We start from the raw sequence: 23,659 nt of genomic DNA, 5'->3' as shown, positions 1-23,659 counted from the left end.
ACAGTTCAAACAAAATCGAACAACAACAACAACAATAATAATAATAACAACAAAAACTCATTAAACACCCGTGGCTTGAATTTGCGTCGCAGTGAGAGAGGGAAAGACATATCGAACGCCTAGCTGAGCTGAGATCATCTGGTTAGCAGAATTCAAGAGGAATGCGCGAGCCTTTGACTCGCTTGTGTTTCAAAGTCAGCACTTAAGACATACAGTACCGAGCAAAAATGAGTGAATGTTTAACAACTTTGACTTTCATCACGCATAAAAATTAAACCATACAAGCAAATTAAGATTTTGTTTTTTATACTTGTTTATTAGTTTGTTCTTAACAAATAGAAAAAGTTGCAACGCTAAATCAGCTAAACTCAATTAATGAAAAATAAAAAACCAAAAAAATCCACATAAACTCAATTTTGCACGTTTCATAATTGCCAATACTTTGGCTCTTCTACTTCTCTTCTCAGCCGAAATCATCCAGATTTCCCCATAACTTAGCTCCTTGGGTATTCTTCTTAGTCGTAGATTGAGCATGTAGATTTACCGTTATCTTAGTCCTTTTAATATTCTTATTTGTAAAGCGATTTGAAGCACATTTTCTTTTCGCAACAAATTTAAAATAATTGGTGAAATATAATTTTAAAATGTGGAAAATTTCAGTCGACATTGAAAATAGTGGTGTGTGCCTGACTGGGAAGGGATTTCCTTCGCTTATTATTGCCGAAAAGCTTTGAATCAGCCGAAATTTGACTCCGAAAACTCAAATCAAAGGTTGCAAAAAACTGTTCTCGGGCTCTGATGCTCGCCTAATGATGTCGTAAATTAAGAAAAACAAGCTGCTAGCACCGAAGGGTGTTTCTCTAGCAATTAATAAAAATGTTAGCAAATGGACTGCTAGAAGAGAAATTCGTGGCTTCGGATATGTATCATTCGTTAAAAAACAAACCTGCATTGTCCGAAAAGAATATGAAGGCGCGTTTGAAATTTGCAAGGGATCACAAAAACTGGAGCATTTATGATTGGAAACGAGTTGTTATGTCAGATGAATTAAAATTTAACCGTTTCCAATCATATGGAAAGCAATATTGCTGGTGCAGACCTGGGGAACGCATTCAACGACATCATGTAAAGGAAATCGTCAAACATGGCTGCGGCAGCATTATGGTTTGGGGATGCTTCTCTTGGTAGAACGTTGATCCTCTACATAGAGGAAGGATTATATGAATATTCTTCAAACCCATCTTCCCAAATTCACTGATAAATGTGCGTGTCCCCACAGAGAAAGGGTTTTCAACAAGTTGGCGATCCAAAACATACTGTAAAGATTATTTAGGAATGGATAGGAAAGCTGAATTTTAAGCTAATTTTCGCTCCATACATATAGAGTCTATATATAAATCCTATCCCGACTTCAATCCTATTGAAAATCTGTGTTCAATAGTGAAAAGACGGCTGGGACAGTATGATGCAGCCCCAACGAACATTGACAGCTTATGGGAGCGCGTAGAAGCGGAGTGGAGCCAATTTCCGAAAGAAATGATTCAAAGTTTGGCTGAGAGCATGCCAAAAATAGTCAACAAAATTATTGCTAATAAGGGTTTTGGACTAAATATTAAAAATGTTTAGTTTTTTTTAGTTTTTAGTAGTTTTTTTTAAACGTGCAAAATTGAGTTTATGTGGATTTTTTCGGTTTTTTATTTCTAATTTTTTGAATTTTGCTAATTTAGCCTTGCAACTTTTTTGTATTTTTTAAGAATACACTAATAAACAAACACACAAAAAAATTTGTTGATTTGCTGGTATGGTTTAATTTTTATGCGTGATGAAAGTCAAAGTTCTGTAACATTCACTCATTTTTGCTCGGTACTGTATATACGTATTTGTGTACATATTTATGTATGTATTTGAATCGCTTGTTTTACATTTCAGCTGCCACCAACGCAACTACGAAATATTTCTCAATGCAAAAGGTCGCTGTGAACCGGTTTATTCTAAAGCTATTTTCAGCTATTTGCATTCGTAATGATCATAATATGCCGTGAAATTGTAAACACTCTAAGCCCAGCTAGAAAATCGCCAAGTGAAATCAATAGAGGTGGGCAAAAGTCAAAAGAAAAGCGTGTTTACTATCTACTTTTCTATCCACTACGCCGTATTTCTAAGTCGGGCATTGACATCCGCGTTACAGTAGAGAAATCATCAATAATAATAAATTCAACATCAAATTGATTTATTCAAGTAGAAAAACGAGTTTTTGTTATCGTCGAAATTTTACTGTCATTATTCACTGATAAGAAAAACTATCATAATAGGAAACAGCCTGAAATATTAAATCACCTTTCTCCTAGTGTAATAAACTTTACTTAAAATATCTTATATGTTTCAAATATATAATAAACTCATAAGGAAGTGACTGCGAAGATTCCTTCTCATAAAATTTAATAATTTCTTTGCATATTCATAATGAAAATGTTTTATAGCTGAGAGCAAAAGCATTCATATGAATAGCATCAAAAATTATTTTATGCTAATCCATTCACAAGGTCGAAATATGATCTAAAAGAACTGTTTTAGGAAACTCATTAAGGCCAAGCCTAAAAGCTGCCCCACGCCGCCTTCAACATCAAATTAAAGATCTAATTTAGTGTCAATTCGTTACAGTTGTCGAATCATAAAGATAAAGAGTTGTTAATTTACATTTATTACCTTTTCTGACTAGCTTATTGAAGACGATATCAACATTTACATAGGGGGCTAAGTAAGAGTGTTATGCGGTTTTCTTTTTATAGTCTTTATGCTTACTAATATGTTACTCTTCTGAAATACAACTTCATGCTGCCTCACATTCGCATTTTTTACTTGTCTAACCTCGAGCCGGCAAACAACAAAAAACAAAAGTATGTACTTAATTTTTTTCGGCAAGCGGAAGATGTCGATTGTCTTCATGTTACCCATTTTTCAAATGCAAGGCTGCTGCCCCTCGGGTCCCGAACATGGCTATGACAAATCGAAGCCGCTTAAGCGCTTCAGAGTTGTTTTTGTCTGATTCGCTTAAGGAACGCTTGGCAAGTTGAATGCACTAAAATTCCTTCAATTGAGACGGCGGCTGGGGCTACAAGCAGATTTGGCGCTTGTTGAAATGTGCCAAAAATTCTGATGTCTTGGCTTAGACGGAATGCGACGCCATGTGGGCCGGTGACACATTTCTGAGTGGCTGCCCACACCGCCGCAGCCCCAACATCACATCAAAAGCTGCGTTTTCGATTCCGTGACAACGAACTCAAATATTTGCATGACAGGTGTCAGCAATTTCGACCAATTAATAGACATCTATGTGTGTGTGTGTGTGTGTAACTAGTTAAGAATTCTTGAGAAGTTTGTTTAGCAAGATAACGTAAAATAATTCATGTTTTAATTAAAGCTAACATGACTCAAAGCAAAATATTAATTAGATGAAATTATTATGTAAATTAAATTGAAATTTATACGAATTAATGAAGCTCATTTCAGCAATATTAAATTTTTTTCCTTTTGGAAACAACTTTAATAAGCCACACTTTATTCATTAATTTTTATCATCTATAAAATCATCTATATTTATACAAAATAATATAACCATGAAATTATCAGATTTTGTTGGATAACAAAAATAAAAGAAGCATAGTCAATCGATAAAAGGAAAAAGAAAATTGGAAAATGTATTAAGTATGTTCAAATTAGTTATTTAAATTGATCCTTAGGTATATATTTAGACATATATATGATTGAATATTCGTAAAGTAATTAGCGCCAATAAGTTGAGACAGAAACTAAGAATTTGTCAGTCAATTAGCAAAGAGGTAACAAAACTTTTAAATATTTACATTTATGTGTATATAGGTTACATATATTACCTAACTGAGTGCAATCACCTATGAAATTCGATACGAAGAAATTCCTGAACTCTTTGTAAGTTTCTTCTTCTCAGAACAACCAGAGAAAGAGAATATCAAGAAGCCTCGTCTTCACACAAATATTTGCAAATCGCTGAGTGCGAGGTATGTCGTAGTGCGTCACTAATGGACTCGCGCAAACTTACCCAACTATAACTCTTTTTTTTTTTTTTTTTGCCTATGCTTTTCTTCACAACGTTCTCGGTGGACACGTTTTTTACATTTCTAATTTGCGCTCGTTGGCCGGCGATGTTGTTGGTGCTCGGACTAGCATGCACAAACGCGCGCATAAATCATCAACAAACAGCGCACAGCATTTTACATATATCTATATCTACGTATATAGTAGGTATATATATGTATATGTTTGTGTCAATGGACGTGAGCGAAATGCCTTATGCCTTATGCCTGGCCTGTAGCCACTTTTTGGCAGCCTTTCGCTAGCTCTCCGTAAAGAGATTCAAATGGTATTCAGAGTCTCCTTGACATTGTCTCCACATTCCGTTTCGGCTTAGAAGTTGCCGAGATGCACACATTGAGTAAATTAGCTATCAGCAATGACTAACAACTAATTGCCCATAATTACTTGCGGCAGCAGCAATACACAAAAATATTTGCAATTTTTCATTAGTTTATTTGAATGGCTTTTGGCTGGCCCACACACACACACAAACACACATGGATACATGGACTGGTTCGATAGACAAACGGAACCAAACCACAAAAACTCATTACCAACTTTTTGTTGTTGTTGTTGCTGCTGTTGACCACATGGAATAAAGTTTTAGAAATTTAGAAATAGCTATGCTCAAATTTACCTCATAGGCAGCTATCTCCTCCTTGCCATAGGCGGCAACTGGCGACGAGTTTCGTGGGGCGAACATTTTGTCTGATAATGCATAACACTGACTAAAACTTGGGCGTATATTTAAGTTGTACTTAATTACAATTTATTTATTAATATAAGTGGAACACACACACACACAGAGAGTGAGAGAGAGAGAGACGCCCACAATTTCTCAGTTATATACATACATTTATTTATAATATATATCTACTTTATAAATTCGTTGATTTGTTTTTGTAATTTCTGTATTTTATATTCAATAAATAATACTTTTTCGGTTATATTGCACTGTTTTCAACTGTGACTCAATGACTAGTCTTAAAATTGTGTTTGTGTTGTTGTTGCCGCTTTTTCAAGGTCGTTGTGGTTCGCTCGTATTTTGGAGGAGACTTTTAGCTATTCGGTAATTCGATTCACTTGGCCATTTTATATTGAAGACTTTGGCTTAATTTTCTCCATTTTATTCACACTCTAAAATATAATATAATTTTTTTCATTTCAAATTCGTATTTTCGTTTCACTTTTCTTGATTTGGTTTCGCTGCAAAAGTGTTCTTTTGCTTTAATAAATAAATTCTTAATGCTTGCTCGATGACCCGTTCTATTCCAATCTTATTGTTGTTGTTGTTTTGTAATTATCGTTGTTGTTGTTGTCGGCCGTTTTCGTTGCGAATCTATTAGATACGTTTCGTTATTAGCGCGACTCAAATGAAACTGCTGAGATTTCTAGCCGCGTACAACACGACATCGTCATCGAGATAGAGATATGGCCAGCGACACACTGAGAGCGAGAGAGACTCAAAGCTGTCATGCCACCTTCTCGGCCTATACGGCGATTGGATATTTGAGAGACGGCATTTGAAAGCTCTTTGCGTACGTGTAGCTCATGAATACTTATATGAGCTGGAGCTGACTTTCAGTCACAGCCTTTAGAGCTACGAGTTCCGCTCTTTAATTTGCATGTTTTGAAAACGAGTTTTTTTTTTTATTTTTCGGCGGGGCGTGGACTGCACTCAAAGCACGATAAACAAATCGAGGCGCGATCGCTTGACCGAGGGCGATTTTCTGATTTGCTCAAACTATATTGCCACACGTTTGGCATTCTAGTATTACCTCCAAGGTATATCAATTCGATTGACAATCGCAAATTGCAAATTGCAGATTCAGATTGCGACAGAGACGACTCATGCCAGCTAGAGGCAAAAAAAACAATTAAAAGCATTAATAATTGTTAGAACAATAAAACTTTTATATAGTTGCTAGTCAATAGGGTAGCTTAGCATTCTACCAAGTATGCTAAAAGTCATATTAATATATCATATATATATATATATGGGACTTGGATTCTGTTTCGCTGGTCGACAGGCGCTGCCCACTAAATACAATAAATTATTAGCAAATCAAAGCATATCGAATTGTAGGCGTACGTGTTCTGCGCCAAAGTTGTAAACAAACGCAGAATTGGGCAAAAGCCAACAACAAGAGCACTCAAATATCGCCAGTCAACTGAGGAAGTCAACCAGAGCAGCAGCAGCAGAACAGCAGCAGCATCGGCAGCAAGCCAAACAAGTGGAACAGACCCGACACCATAACGAACAATAAATAGCATCCGATAGATAGCTAGATATATACGAGCATACATATACATATACTATCTGCTTGATAGTCAACGGTGGCAACTGCGTAGTAAAAAACAGAATCCAAGTGTGGGTTAGATTTCGCAAAAAGAGAATAATACCTGAATGACTATGCAGTCTAGTGGCCGGGACTATAACAAGGTCGTATCAAAAACATCGTCAGCTAAAGTAGTTCGTACGGAATTTCATTATACGACAATGCATATTCAACTTGATTGAGTTCATGCTTGATACATAAGAAAGTTGATTGACAAATCAAATTGGAAGCAACAAGTTAGCAAGGAAATTAAAAATTGTCTGAGAATGAAGCCTATCTAGAGACTTTACATGACTTGGGCAATCTGTCCTAGCAACTAGTCAAATTTATTAATCTTAAATTAAAAGTCATGATAATAATTATTATTAATTATTATTATTATTTGAGAGTTTAATAAATATAAAACTAAAATGACTGTGATTAATTGTATCCCCTTGTTCTTATAATATAATCAATCTTAATTACGAATAGAAATGTCAAATATTTGCAATAAGACAACGAGTGTAATAGTAAGCGATAATTTTCCTTGGAGTCAAATGTGAAAAAAAGTATTTTCGGGAAATAGAGTTCTGCAGTTTCATATGCATATTTTTGCATATAGTAGCTTTAGCTTCAAGGGCTCGATAAACTTGCTATGAAAGGCCTCTAGTGTTGGGTGCATCAGATGCATTGTGTCGGCAGAGTATAGCACTATAAAATATTGTTCATATTATAATAATTTTATAGCTGTGATGGGCTTTGATTAATTGATTTTACAGTTTCATAAGCGCATTGCCTTAACCCAATTTATTGCACACCAATCATAGATTTCATGAAATGTTTTGAACAGCAAAAACAAAAAAATTATATAATTCATGAAAATATAACATATTTTCTCAATCAAAGTTTGTTGCCTAATTTTAATAAATGTTTTTCTTTTCATAGATCCATATGCACTTTTCTTCATTTTTTTTGTTGGTTAAAAAGAAAATCAATTTGCATAAAGAGCAAAAAAAAAACACACAATGCAACGTTGAATGGACAAATATAATGCATTGTTAACATGCCCGTCGTCTAATGAAGAGAGGCAGAGCGAGATAGAGATAGAGAGAGGGTTACAGCAACTATGGAGACAGCCACGCACTTGACTACGTTGACTAAGAGCAGATTGAGCCAGCGGCTGAGACCCGAGCGACGAGACTCAATAGTGCAAACAAATTTTTGTTGTGCTTAAGAGTGTGTGTGTGTGTGTGTGTGTATGTGTGTAAGTATGTGTCTTTTTGTTGTTTATGGGGGAAAGTTACAAACGGGCAGCGGCTCTGACAGATGCTAGGCAGCTAGATAGATAGATAGACAGATAGCTTGAACTGCATGCGGCGCATATTCAAATGAATGCAGCCTCGTTGTCGTTGTTGTTGTTGTTGTTTTTGTTGTTACTGTTGTTGTCGTTGTTGGGCTGGTTTTGTTTTGCCTTTTGCCTTTCCTTTGATTTACACCGTGAAAAGTTGTGGGCCAGTTCCGTATGTAGTAAAGCCATTTACGTGGCTTAGCGAATTACGACTTGCAGATTGCTTTGTCTGTAGCTCGGGCAATTAAGTTGCATTGGTTTCGTTTGTGAACAATGTTGAAATGTCTAATGACGCTTTTGTCATTAATATTATTATTAGCATATAATATAATTGAATTATTGTCAAAGGTTTATGGCTTGTCAATATGACTGCTATGTAGGTATTTCTAATAAATAATGATTTATTGCAAAGGCCATGCATATAGACTGGATGAGAGAGAATGCGATAGAAAGAGAGCTGATTATATACCCTGTAATTATTCAAAAATTTATGCGTGGGAGATTGCATTCTTAATGAGATGGTAGATGATGCAAGAGATGATTCGGCATTGACTTTAATTTATCAGATCTACAATAGTCATATCAGAAGATAAAAAATCTGATTACATACCCTGTAGACATTCCTTATACAATTTTACTCAATGAAGGAGAATATAAGAGACGAAAAAGATGATTTGTCATTGCAATTAATTTGCTACATTTATAAATAAATATCAAGGTATTTATTAAAAGTCTTTCTCACGTGATTTGCCAGGGGATTCATATACATATTACTTTTAGATACTTAAAAATATAATAAAATGATTTATTGTATAAGCTACAGACCTCGAGCAGAGACGTATGTTCTCATAGAGCTGCAACAATAATTTTGTATGTGATCTCAGTTATCCAACAATTATTTCTAATGTTTCCGTTTCCATATAAGTATTTCTTGTCAAATCTATGTGATTAAACTAAACTTCCTCTAAAACAACTGCTATTTAGTAGTTATTTGAAATTTAACGATTATATCGCTGATTGTACAAGCAATTTTACAAATATTCGGATAGATTGCAGGGGATTATAATTATAAGAGCTCAGCTTCCATTTACGATTTTCGACCACATGTTGGGTTGCTCTAAAATACTTAATTATAGAGAGAAAAAATTATCAATGCATTTTATAGACATTTTTATATGCCACTAAATGCTGCAGAGGAGTTCGACTAATGTCCAGACGTCATAAACACACACGCACACATACACAGTTCGAGCGAGGGCCGCCCACGTTGCAAGTCAGTGGAAAACTCGAATAAATTTAGCCAAAGTCGAGTTGTTGAAGCACAACACGCATAACAGAATGAATTTTGTGCCAAAAAAAAAAAAAAATACAACAGGTGTCTGAGCTGCCCACTATGCAAATCACAATCACTGCTGCAGTGCGTGACGAGGCATTAAAAAACCAACAAGTATCAAGAATCTAGAAATGTAATATAATTATATATACATATGTATATTTAAAGTCTAATCTCTTTTCTCTTCTGCTCACATTTTTAATCAATACAGAATTCTCTTTTCATTCAATCTTCTCTCTTCTCTACTCTTCGCTGCATAAATAATAAATTTTATATATTTATAATAGATCATTAATTATCGTTATGAAACTATCAGCATATCGTTAAAAGAAAATTATTTCAAAGCCCACCTAAACCGCATATGGCACAGCGAAGGCCTTTCAAAATATTTGTTTAATCTCTTGAGTATTCGATTTCAAAAGGTTTAGCCGAGACTTGTTAATAATTTATTTATAATGTGGCATATAGGAAGAGTTTCCTTGTTAAATTGTTAATGTAAATAAACAATATATTAACATGTTTTCAATTCTACTCTGACTTGATTTCATTCAAGTCTAAGTCAAAGTCTCTCTCAAAGTCAAATAATGATGACAGCATATGAGAAGAGAGGATTTATCAAACATCGAATTAGATCTTTAGATTTTGCATCCATTCTGAATTCGCTGTTGCGCAATTGCAAAATCACACCAAATCAAAGAGTAAACAGGAATCAAGATTTGCTTTGAAGCACAAACAGCGAAAAAAAAAAACAAAAGTAAAGCTGACATCATTTGCTGAGATCACGAGCTACTCCAAGAGCCGCCGGATATAAAAACAATCGACTCGTCCCACCTCATTAGAAATGCATTTTCAAAATACCAAGCTTAATAAAAAAAAAAAAAAAAAAAAAAAAAAAAAAACTTGAAATCTTTTCTAAGTTTGCGATTTTTGTCGTGCAACTAATTTATAAATCAATCACTGATTGAACACAATCACAACGCGATGTACATAGATTTATATAGGCGAATAATGTTAGAATGAAGCGAGCTGGAATATGCTTGACTAGCAGATGCTCTATGAGTACAACAAATTGACTTTACGACATATTAGTTCCATATGTTCTATGAATTTATTAACATTTATATTATAAGCAGAAATTCTTGGTACAATGGAAAACATATATTGCCAGGTCTGTTTGCATAGGTGTTTTAATCACAGGCTTCATGGCATCTCCTAGTCGAGCATTTCCAGCTTGTTCAATTTTTATCTATTATATTACAAGTAATTAAAAATTTCCATAAGCTCCCTTTTCGATTGCCTGTCAATCACTTATGAAAAGTAACACTAACATACACCACGTTTTTTATCATTTTCAATATAGGGCATATATAGATCTACAAGCACATACAAAAAACAAGTTTAGTTATTAAGTAATTAGTGTTTTTTTTTTACTACAAAATACAATATATTTATCCCAGTGTATGTTACAACAATAATTAGTATTAAATGATGGTCTTTGGCCTATTCATGACTTGGCAAACAATTCATATATGCATATGCACCGAACTCTGTTAGGAGGCTAAACACACAGTTTAAGTGCTTGAGCTCAATACTGAGCAGATGTAACTTCGGTTATATAAGAGCAATTTATTAATGAAACCTGTCAATATCTATACTTTGTCAAAATTGATTATTGTTTTCAAAATCAATTAACTTTTTTTTTTTTTTTTGCCGTGAATGTTTTGTTTTTGTTTTTCATGCATTTGATGGTCGAGCGTCGAATAAGTTTCTGAACGGTAGCTAAGTACTACTACATACATATATATACAAATATATGCATATACACACACACAGATAGAGGCTGAGACACGACATGAAACATATAGGAGTGCCCCTACATCAATCAAGTGCTAATCATATGGGTTGGTTTCAAAACCAAATTTTGTTTTGCGAGCACACAAAACAATATTTTGGAATAACATGATAGAAAAGCAGTTTGATCGACTATGAGTTACTATGTAAATAAAGTGTAATGATGTTAAGAAATTTATAGTAAAAGTACATTTATTTTTGTATATGATGCATGGCATATACTACAATGATAATGATAGTGAGATAATGTATAGTCTTTGATCAAGAATTATATATGATAAATATATATTTGATCGTAAAGGTTATATTGAAATCAAGATAGAGCAAGTGAGACAATGAACTCATCAGTCTAACAACTACAACTACATCTTACTCCACACTCTGCATGCCCAGTTATCAAAAGAACAGGGTATAAGCACACTTCAACTATCGGAAAGGTGTCAAAAGCGAAGGCAATCTCTGTTGATGCTGCACAAATATGAATAAATATACGGCATATACAGCAAATACATTGCCAAGACTTATTACATTATGCTTATTGTAAATTATGCGATTGTAAATGTACGAAAAGTGACCATCGAACCAGCGACGCTCCTTTGTGACTTTAACAACTATGCATTAAATCATTAAATTTATCTATTTTGGTAAAAAGTAAACAAATTAGGCGAATGAACTGAGAGCAGAAATGAGGTGAAATGTGTTTTTAAATATTCGAAAGCAAATAACATTTGTATTACATTTAGTAAGTTTAGAAGTATAAGTATATAAATATAAACATATCATTTAAATATACATATATACATATAAAGAAAGATTGAGTTGCCACTAAAAATTTATAAATACAAAATAGGTAATAATATTAATAAAATAACAAAATAAAAAAATTAAATAATAATAATAATAATAAATACACAAAATAAATATTACATTTAAGGACATAGATTAAAAAGATGACATCGTAGTTCGATTTCAATAGGATTTCATTGGGTCAAGGCCTTTCTACTTCTATGTTTAAGCCTTTGGTCACATGTTTTGCATTTTATTGTCCAATATTATTAAAATAGATATTAGAATGTTCCATAATCTAAATTAAGGACATGTTTATGTATGGGATATATAGTATTAAAATACATATAAAATATGCTCCAATATCATATGAAATGCCATTGTCGTCTAATTGCTTGCGATATAGGTTAATGATATTTTACGATAGTTTACCACATTTACAGGCTATCTCTTGGCCTGTCAAATGCACTCCAAGTTGATTTGTTTTTGTCATTTGGCACAGCGGTTCATTGACATTTCAAGCTTTGCCTGATTTTTGCTGTGTGTCCACAGCTGTTTAGAATTTGATGCATGTGTGTGAGCTGTCGCTCCGTCCGTCAGTCGCTCCGTCTCGCTGTCTGCCTGTTGTCGCACTGTCATTTGTTGGTCTAACTGTTTTGCATTGTTTTATGACCAGGTAGGTTGTGTCGTGCCTACCAGTACATGGGAAACAACGCCTTGAAAAAAACGAGCGACAACTACAGCAACTACAACAACAACAAGAGCTGAACGTGGTGCAACAGTTTACATTTAATGGGGTCTGGGTTGCGTTAAGGTTTGCGGCGAGCTTAGCGGGGGTCACCCACAGACTGAATTTTACCGTTCGTTCATTTTTAATGTCTCACGCATTTGGTTGATCGACAAACGCTTACACACAGCTATACATCTATATATACACCTCTCTCTCTCTCCCTCTCCTTATATATATGTGTTAAGTTGCTTAACTGCTTCGCACAACATTACTCTAATTAGGTATTTGGGCGATTACTAAAAGTGTGTCTTCGCAGAATTTTTCCAGAATTTGTATTCATAGAACATAGCGCAGCGCTTCTTAAGAAATGGCTATAGAAATTCATTTAGACTTTTTTACGTGCTATATCATTAGATTTAATGGCATGTTACCTGTGTACCTGCCCAAGCAGATATATCAAGGAGAAGCATAATTGAATATGTTTAAACACGACACAGGACAACAAAAATGAGGAAAGTTAATTGATGCCCTTAGCTTAAGTGTAACAATATTTAAATTATTAATTGATTAACATATTTAACATATATAAGTTAACAATTTATCATTTGCTTCCATATCTGACTAGGTGTAATAGAATATATTTAATATATTTATTTATTTGCTTCAGAAATAAAAAAAAAATTGTTTCTTTAAAAAACTAAAAATTTGGATTTCTAAATATGCAGAGAAAAGATAATTTTCAATTAAATAAAACACTTAATTCAAGCTACTTAACTCATTCAAAACTCACCTTCCTGCTCTACTACTTGAGATGAAATAGACTGATTAATTTGATATTTAAAATATGTAGCTTCATGATGCTTTACTCTAATTATAAATTTCAAACTTTTGAAGCTTCACTTCAAGGTGTTTGCAGCATTGTTTAACTAAGCTAAAACACAAATCTAGCTAATGGCACAACACCATTTCTTCTTCCTCCTCCCCCCTCTTAGTCGTCTTCTTGTCTCACTTGAAAACTACAATCCAGAAAATGAGTAGCTAAGGCCTTCAGCATGGGTGAGTGCGCGTGAAGCGCCAACATAGAGGTGGTAGTTGGAAAATGGAAATAGAAAAAAAAGGGAAAACTTACTATGTTATTTAGCTGCCGGCAAAGCGGACAGCGTTTTCCACATCGATGCACAAAAATTAGCAACGAGATCAGCCCAATAAAACTACAAACAAACACTTGAGTAATATAAAAGAAGAAAGAGTATTAGCCAAAATTTAAATTTCTTCAGCGGGCAGGGTACACACGACTCCCAGATAGCTGCATAACAAAAGATATTGATATACATATGCCTAGTATTATATACCCAACTAATATTGGGTATATCTGCAGGGTATACAAATACATTGACGGCCAACAACTTGAAAGTAGCTGCAAAAGTATTTATAAAACAGTTCAAGCTGTGTGAGAGACAACTTTCTCAACTGGCGCGAATGGACGAATGCGATCGGCAAATGCATTTTGAACTGAAAAGCTGCTGTGGGTCGCTATTTAGCGTGGGTGACTGAGAGTGAGCGAACGCGAAGGAGGAAGGGAGACAGCATGCATAAAAAAGCCAGTGCAGTTGCAAGACATTAACCAAATGGCTTTGGCTAGACTGAAACATTGCTACCATTGCCACGATTTGCCGCGACTTGCCTCGACACATTGTTTTATCTCACGTTTGTCGCTGATGCATGCATATATATAAATTATATATAAGTATATTTATAGTCTTGTGCAGTGGGGTTCCCTTTTCAAGCTAACGGCAGCTTTGCATAAATTATATGTGAATGAAAAGCGACAGCGCCCAATGCTCGATACCAAGCCAAGCTGCCAAAAAGCCAAAGTTGCCCTCGTTGCATGCCCAAAAGCCGCTCCACTTAACACACACTCATACACACTCATACACACACAACCAACAGCAACAGTTGAGTCTCTGTTTCAAGCCAGTCTGCAGCCGAGTCTGGTTTTCCACGGCAAAAACTTAAGTAGGAAAATGCCATCAAACTATTTGATAAATATATTTTATGTAAGAGTATATAAATCTGCTCTGGCACTATCTGAAAAATGTAACTGAAAATTTGTTTTTATATTTGACAATTTTCAAAATACATTTGAAAGTGTAGAAACATATTTTAGCAAATATTGAATTTTAAAATTTGACTGTTTATTTCAATAAAAGTAAAATATTTTTCCTTAAATTTATCAATAAGAAAATTAGTAATAAACAGTTTCTATTATCAATATTTTTATATATTACATTTAATATTTATATATTATATTAAATAAAAATGCAAATAACAAGGCTTTTATCATATATTATCTATAAATATTTAAATATATTATCTATATAATATTTAAATATTTAAACAAAAAGAAAGGACCATGTTAGAAAGTGTCACAAGTTGGTGGGAGTAAGAGGGACGAGATGGAGGTCGAGTCACAACATTTCCTTTCTAAGACAAAGTAGGAAAATCTGCCTGCTTTTGGCCTACTCGCTGTGAAAAGTGAAACAACATTATTGTTGTTGCTGTTGTTGTTGTTGGAGTAGAGAGTAGCTGGAACCAGTTTGCAATGTGCTAGCTGGACCCACTGAGCTAGTCAGATCGATCTACAGATTTAGTGAGCTTAGAGCAAACACTCGATTTCTCACATTTATGGCAAATGATTGCCAAGAGTCGTGGCTACCCTCTCTGTTATTAAGCGCTTAAACACGACACAAACTGCACCGCGATTAGGCTGTGGCTAAGTGTTCATTAAATAGTATTTTTCGAAAATAATTGTGTGGTCAAAGGCTTTAATCAAAACAGGCTCTGAATGATGTATTTGGAAAATCGAAATTAAATACTGCGAAGGATTTCGCTAATTGCAATGCTAGAAAGGGATATTCCTTTTTAACAGGAACCATAGTTCATATAGCAAAATATGAAAATAGACAAATAGAAAACTCATAGCTCATATAAAAAAAAAAAAAAAAAAAAAAAAAATAATAATAATAATAATAATAATAATAATAATAATAATAATAATAATAATAATAATAATAATAATAATAATAATAATAATAATATAATAATTTAAAATAATAATAATAATAATAATAATAATAATAATAATAATAATAATAATAATAATAATAATAATAATAATAATAATATAATAATTTAAAATAATAATAATAATAATAATAATAATAATAATAATAATAATAACAATAATAATTTTGATCTATCTTTGCAAAAGCTGCAAGCATGGAATTTTCACATATTTGTGTATTCAATTAATATCAATTGTCATCTAAAAATATTACAATTTATTAAAGTAGAGACTTGGCTTATCGATTTCTTATTTATTTGACATTGTCAGCAAATTTCTCTCTAAGACTCTTAAATGACTTGCGGAAAGTCACATAAATATTTCTGTCTGATAATGAATATATTTATTTAATTCCGCAAAGCATCAAAAAGCAGATGTAATACTACCAAACTTCCCCAGCTTTCAATTTTATTCTATTATAAAATTATTGTTATATAAGAAAAGGCAATAAATCATGCAAATCTGTAAACATAAACAATAGAATTTTATGAAAATTTAAAAAAAATTTCCATTTGAAACAGGAAACTTTTTTTCATACTTCAAGAAATATTTACAAAATTTTAAATAAAACAAGTGAGAAGTGACCTAGACGAGAGTCCGGTCTATATTATCTAAAGTAGGGATGGAAAAAGTGTAATATTCCCATTGTTAATGCCATCCTAGATTATAATTTATATAATGGATATATCGACTATTCGATTTCTTGCAAGCAATCTTTTTGATCAGGTAAAAGTGCAGAGCTTGCTGGAAGCGTTTACATATTTGCAACGAGTGCTGAGTTGATGGTTTGGTTTTGCTTAGAGCAGCGTTAGAAAGTCGCGCGACTAATGGCAAACATCATCATAAACGACAATCTAGAAACTAGAAACTAGAGAGACGAATGGACCCATGGGACGGCTAGCACTTTCCCAGCGCTTGATGAAGCTGCGACAACTGTTTGCGGCAAGAGCAGCACATAAAGTAGAACAAAACAGAAAAGGAAATCTCAGGCAGTGCCTTTCCTCACACTCCTCGCTCAGCTCTGCTTACGAGTTGCAACATGAGGCTGAGCTCAGAGCTAGAGTAACGGCTGCTGCATTGCAATTTACTTTCGATGCATTCGCAGCGTATGTCCAAGCTGCATTTAGATGAGCCGCCTCATATGGGCCAAAACAATTATTGTTGTTGTTGTTGTTGTTGTTGTTGTTGTTGCTACTGTTGCTGCTGCCGCTGCTGTTGCGGGCGGTGGGCGTGACAGCTGAGCATGGCAATTATGTCCATCATTCGTGTAGAAAATATTAACAGCTTGAGATGTGTGAACAGCAGGCGGAGGGAAGATGGGGGAGGAGGAAAAACTATCTGCATACTGTTAGAAATGCGCAGGAAAAACCAAATCGTTAACTTTTCTTCTTCTTAATGCTTTCTGCTCCAAAAAGCGCAAAGCGACTGGAAAAGTTGCTCATAATGAAAATGAAAGGGAAAATGCCACGAACACATATATATGTGTGTGTATGTATATGTGCCTATTCATATATTCATATATGCTAACTAATCAAGTATTGCATGTGAAATTGCCATTTGATTCACCTTGAACTTTGAAAGGCCAACGGATGCAGGTGGAGCAGGTGAAACAGGTGAAACAAAGCACCTGCTCAAAAACCATTTGCGGTTCCTCATTAATTATTGCACAACGCAATTTCTAAAGCTCGCGAAAATTGTTCTAATTGCTAAAGTTTTAGATAAACTGCAGGAATTACGCCAAATTTGTTAGCTTGCCTTATAATTAGTCTAACAATACAATGTCAGAGGGCACGCTTAAAGGTCAGAGAGAAAGAGTTTAAAATATAATGTGATAAGTGGATAGATGAGATGGGCATAAGAGAGTTCCAAATGTAAAGTTGAAAGATAAACACAAAAACTTTCAGTGTTAAATTTAATAGAAAATATTTACAGAAACTTCATGTATTGCATCTAAAAATATAGTAATAAATATTTAATTTTGCATATTGAAAGAAAAAAAAAATTTGAATTTATCATCAAGATTACTTATTTTTTTTTTTAAATTAAATTTTAAAATATTGTATCTTTTATGACTTCTATATACTTATTCTATATACTTATTTTTCTCTTTCTCGCACTATAACCGTTAGCAAAAAATTTAAATAATTCAAAATTCAACACGCGTGAAATTATTTTGCAGCCCAAATAAAGGTTGCCAAAATGAACAGAGAAATGAGTTAAGGTCATTGAACCAAGCCAACTTTCGGCTTAGTAAAACAACTTTAAAAGAAACATTTAAAATTGTCATGGAATAAACATAAATTTGTAGTCACAAATATTAATTATTGCATTGATAAAAAATTGCAATTTTAAAGAATTTTTATCTCATAAGAAATCATATATATATATTATACATTATTTAGACACTTTTCTTATAGTTGCCAAAAAATATCCCACTATACACTCGCACTTATACTAACATTTTCGAATGGGGGAGGTGAACAAAACAAAATCAAAAACACAAACAAAATCAACTCACTTTTTCGCTACGCTCATAGTTGGCGGGGAATTGCGGCGAAGAGCCGGGTATGCCAAAAAATGACGGAGAAGCCGAATGCGGCGTTAGCGGCGATGGTGACTGCGACTGCGACTGCAGCGTCAACTGCAGCTGCGACCGCGACATGCGCTGATGATGCAGCGACGACAGCGTTGGCGTCGACATCGACAGCGATGATGGGGTCATGATTAAATGCCTCATGTGGAACAATTGTTATTGTTGTTGTTGTCGCCGCTTCTATTGTTGTTGTAACTGATTTGTTGATTTTCACAATTCTTTCACTCTTTTTCCACTTTTGTTGTTATCGTTATTGTTGTTGTATTTTGCACTTGACGCTTTACATTGTTCATCATTCATTTACCGTTTTGCCGTTTGCTCTCTTTGCCTTTCATTCGAATGTAAAATGTCAATTGTTTGTGCGGCCCGTAAAAACATTTTATGCGGCACCTCTATTAAATAATAATATATATGAATATATATATAAATAAATATACACACGTACATGTGTGTGTGTGCCTAGCGGCGTGACAGCGCGCAACGGGCTGGGGCAGGGGGCGGCGATTGGCTTTAGACCCTAAACAGCTGCAGCTTTTCATGTTTTTGCGCGGCAAACCGCCAAATGGGTTACGTTCCAATTACCACAAATAAAGCATAAATATTACAAAGTTGACAATGACTAAGGGACACCCTATATAACAAGTTTGAATACATAGATGTATACATAAAATATATGTCACCTATATAACTACTTAATTTATTCTTGCATTGCAAATTAATTTTACTTCAGCTTCGATCAGCTGTCCAAAAGTCGTGTTGCTTCCCTGACGGCTCAGCGCTTACTAAAGGGCATCAGCTAGTTGACACGCTCTCACACTACTCAACCAAAGGCCCTCTCTCCCTCTCTAGCTCTTGCACATCTAACGTTCAATATTAATACTCTTATAATTCCTTTCTTTTCGCTATCTTTTATCACCTTTTAATGTGCTAGTTTCTGTTTCTGCTCTTGTTGTTCCTCTTGTTGTTGTTGCTTTGCTCTCTTAGTGCCTGCCAAATGCCGTTATCAGCGAGCAGCGACGCAGCAATTGCGCGACTTTTATTTTGTTTTTTTTTTTTACTTTTTCTATTTTTCGCTTTTTTTGCTGTTCGATTGCAGGCGAATTGAGGATTTGAATTAATTTTGCATTGACGTTTCGGGGGCGTCTTTGCCCTTGGGGGATTCTGTCTGGTCCGCCTATTCGCTTCGATTTCTGTTCTTTTCGATTTCAATTTCTTCTACAACTTTGGAGCTTTCTTTCTGTTTGCTGTTTTCATTATCGTCAAGTTCTATTTATAGGTGCGTTGAACATATCATTTTATGATAAACACTGCGTAAATAATTAATGATAAATTAAGTATACGCCGCCGATACGAATATGAAAAGTTGTCTATATAAATATGTAGATATATTCTATATACATGTGAGCTTCTTAAAAAATATGTATATAAAATGCATATATGAAATCTATTCCATTTCCAAAAAGGTTATTTTTAAGGTGATTAGAACAAGCTGATTATAGGGTGAATAGCATTATATTAGCTATTCATGGGTTAAGTTCAAAGCAACTTGTTTAATACTCAACTTAAAAATTGATAATTTGATAAAGATTTATACATTAATATATCATTTGCTGCAATCACGATGTTTTGCTTATTATTCTCTCTCTAGAACACGAAAAAATCTTATCTATATCGGTGTATTACATCATATACCTACTAAAAACATGTTTTATATCATCGAATTAGGTAATATAACATTAGCAAGCTCATCAGTTAACTGTATAGAATATATAATAGAAAAAGTCAACAGAAAAGCGAAAGTATTCTTTTATAGAGATCTTATATGCTATATGTTAAGCAGTATGACAGTATGATACTATAGACATATACATATATGTGTATACTGTGATGCTATAAAAGTATGACATGGTAATTGTACAACAGTATAGCCATATAACAGTATTACAGTAGTACAATATTATAACACGTTAACAGTATGGCCAAAGAGACATTTTGAATAGTATAACTAAGTTAATTAACTCTCTCTCTCTCAGTTTGTTAATTTGCACTTAATTTGCCAGAGGAATTTGAATTTCAGATTGAGCTTATTTCACCAATTTTTGTCCATTTTTGCATTTCAGTTGAAACTTTGTCCCCCACAATGATCTAATCATTTTATTAATTGAAAGACAAGAGCAACAACAAAATCTGTTGCAAAATAATTGACTTAAAACATTAGGGGTTGCCGCGACTCGAGGGGCGGGGGGAGGCTGGGCTTGCTCGCACGTAATTTCAGTCATCATCTAAACGGGGCGAGAGGCTTTTCGTATAATATAATTCGCTGTTAACGCCAGCGATGACTGCGACGGTAGCTGCGCTGGCGACAGCGACGTCGACCGAATTACACGCGCCGAATATGACCGAAGGCCGCACAAGTTGTTTTTTTTTTTTTTTCAATTCTTTTTCTTTATTTGTTGGCTACATAAGTAATTAAGGCGAACAATTTGCTGCCCAATTGGGAATTCTGCAGTGCCGTTATTTCATTTTCATCATAATTTTACTGCACTTTTGTTGCAAAATGCAAAGTTGCAACAAGCAACGAAACAACAACGCACCAGGCACCAGGCAGCAGCAACAGCAACGGCAATACGGTGGGTGTGTGGGGAGTTAGACTCGCGGCGATTTGCGAGCAGCGCGGCGAGTCTACCGCGCACCAAGTGGAATACAAATTGTAACTGAAACAGCGCAGCGAGTGTCGGGCAGCGCCAAGCCAATGGCGCAGCGACAGTGCTCGGAGCGCAGCGCGAAGAGCGCAAAGAGGCGCGAGTAAAAGGCATTAACTAACAGGCGTTGAAAAACCAAAACAACTACAGCAACAACTACATTTAGTTCGGCTACGAGAGAGCGGCAAGATCGTGATGCCGACTCTCAAACTTCAAATACACAGTTAAAGTTTTGCCGACGCTGTTGTTGGTGTTGGTGTTGCTGCTGCTGGAGCGGCGCTCAGCTGTTGTGTTCGGCTATGGTGAAGTTAGGCTGTTTGGTGAAAAGGTCAGACGACGAAGCTTTTTACTTGTGGAGAGAAAGTCGCTCAGGCGCTCACTCGCTCATTGCTTAAGATTGGGAGTATTATTTAATAATATTTCGCACATTTGTTATCGAGCGTGGGTGGGTGGCTCTGTCTGTCCGTCTGAGTTCGTGCATTGAACTTGACATAAAACCAACTAATTGTTGTTATTGTCTGTTTCTTTCTTTATAATTTACTTTTTTATTTTGCTGTTTTAATTGCGTGAAACTTGATGCGCGCTAATTGTGGGTTGCATTGTGTGTGCGTGGGGTGTGTGGTGGAGTTAGGACTTAGCATGTTAATGAACTTATTCAATTGTGGGTGGTCGCGTGGGTGGTGAGTCTGTTTTGAAACTGGGTCGAGCGAGCAATCAAAATTCAGAAATTCTTCAAATTTCCAATGCATTTTAAATGAATCAATCAAATCGAATTAGCGGGTGTCTTTACGACTGAATATAACTTTCATTTTTACCATTCCAATTATGCATTCGGGAACTCGTTCAGCGAGCCGCCGTGGAAACTGGATCGCCCATAAATAGATCGTGACTGAGTTCAATGAAACGACACGAACTGAACGCAAATCAAATCAAATCAAAACTCAACGAAATCGAGTGACAAAGTATCAAAATCTACGATATTTTTAGCTGTACAGACTTAGTTTAGTGACTTACTCTATCCATTAGCTGTTCGTCGTTGCGTTTACGTCGCGCAGGTGCACGTATAATGCGGCCAGCATCTGGAGCATCCATGGCGTTCTCTGATCTCTCTTTGATATATATCTAAATGTGTGTATAATATTATCTTCCAAATTATTTACGAGGCAATTAGAGCTAGAAAATAAATATGGATAAAATATTAGTACATGAAGATATTTATTTAATATATTTTTAGTGAATACTTAAGAAACTTCAATTAAATAAAAAGGTACTTATACACTTTTCTTGCAGCTTATGCTATTTGCATATTAGCCAGTACACACACATTAGCTTAGCAGTGACACGCAACCCAACTGAAATTCTTATAAATACGAGCTCACTTTATTTTTTATAAGACAGCAAGTGTGACGCTTTCCGCCTTAAAGTAGACTATTATTATTGAGTTACTTAATTAAACTATAGCTAGTTATTTTGATATTAATTGATATACTTCGCACTTTACCAGCTTCAACTCTTACTACTTGCAATTCTGCTATCACAAGCACTGACATATATCATAGCTAAGACACGCACCACAAGACACTCAAGTACAACTCTTATATGCGCTCAATTATCGCTCTGAACATGTATGGTTGTTGTCTCAACTACAGTTTGATTATTTTCACTTACGGTTGTAAACTTGGATAGCATGCGATCCACAATCGTAGCTTTCTTGTTTTCAATAAACTTGTAAAATTTTATAAATTAAAACAATATTTCATATATCATTTATATAATGAATACAACTCTTATTTTATATATGCCAATGCCCATTCATATATATGTATGTAGTTCAAGGAAGATCAGCTGCATAGGACTGCATATTAGACTACTTGTGTTCCCATTCAATGACTCTTAAACTGTAGCAAGCAGACTTCGCTTTTTCTATGATTATATTTTGATGACTTATCAAGTGACATGCATATAGTAGCAATAAAAAATATAATTAAATTTATGTTATATTCTTTCACTCACTTTTTTTCATAGTCTGAAGTTTCCACATTTCGGAAGTTTCGCTATGTTTGGCAGTTGTCTTTCTCTACGATTTATTTACATTAGCTTTTTGACAATTTTCAGTTGAGTTGGAAGCAATTGTTGCAGGAATAGTTTAAGGGCTGCAATAAAAAGAACATAATTTCGAATTTAAATATTAAAAATGTTAAGTTTTATAGGTAAAAGCTAAAAGACTTTACTACTTCATTCTCTGAGTGATATGAATAGAAAATACAAATATTGAATGAATTTGCATGCAGGAAGTTGATTCAATTTAAAGCCAAAAATGAGGAACAATACAATTCGCATTATGCAGCTGCTACAAATTTGGCAGAGCTCTGTTGGCGTCTCCGACGAACGTGACGTCAAGTTAAGGATCTATAGTATAAATATGTATATAATATATACTTATATATATATATATATATATATATATATATATATATATATATATATATATATATACCCAATTTAGTTCTCGAACTAGAAGCACGTTTCAGACGATAAAAAAGCTGAACTGAAATCAACTGAACTCTGATAAGCCGATGAATTTGTCAACTGCAATTGCAATTGCTCGTCGCTTGTTGTTTACTTAAGTAGATCACAAGCGAAGCAAAGGCTCTGTATAAATAAAAAGCGATAAGAGTGAACTAGTTACGAGTGCACGAACAGCAGATACCCTGGAGTTAGCTTAAAGATGAAGTTTAAACTTTAAATTCTATGCATTCAG

General features: G+C 34.5%; 1 protein-coding gene across 10 annotated transcripts in view; it reads right to left on the bottom strand.

Moving 5' to 3' along the window:
- LOC6576252 (mitogen-activated protein kinase-binding protein 1) overlaps nucleotides 1-23,659 on the bottom strand; it is a 64,473-nt gene that overhangs the window by 13,703 nt on the left and 27,111 nt on the right. For 3 of the 10 annotated variants that reach the window (XM_015165064.3, XM_015165068.3, XM_002002208.4), the window contains exons 2-3: nucleotides 22,912-23,051; nucleotides 21,913-22,071 (exon numbers count right to left, since the gene is read on the bottom strand). In XM_015165064.3, coding sequence (XP_015020550.1) covers nucleotides 21,913-21,990 — 78 coding nt within the window. In that variant the 5' untranslated portion in view covers nucleotides 21,991-22,071; nucleotides 22,912-23,051. Of the gene's footprint in view, nucleotides 1-4,750; nucleotides 4,917-18,121; nucleotides 18,583-21,912; nucleotides 22,072-22,911; nucleotides 23,052-23,659 lie in introns of those variants that run through there. The other 7 variants (XM_032729408.2, XM_032729409.2, XM_032729410.2 and 4 more) reach the window with 7 other exon arrangements.

The sequence above is a fragment of the Drosophila mojavensis genome, unplaced genomic scaffold, assembly GCF_018153725.1.
Source record: "Drosophila mojavensis isolate 15081-1352.22 unplaced genomic scaffold, ASM1815372v1 contig_36, whole genome shotgun sequence".
Classification (NCBI taxonomy): domain Eukaryota; kingdom Metazoa; phylum Arthropoda; class Insecta; order Diptera; family Drosophilidae; genus Drosophila; species Drosophila mojavensis.
The sequence above is the reverse complement of the archived record's forward strand: the minus strand, read 5'-3'. Positions and strand labels throughout refer to the sequence as shown.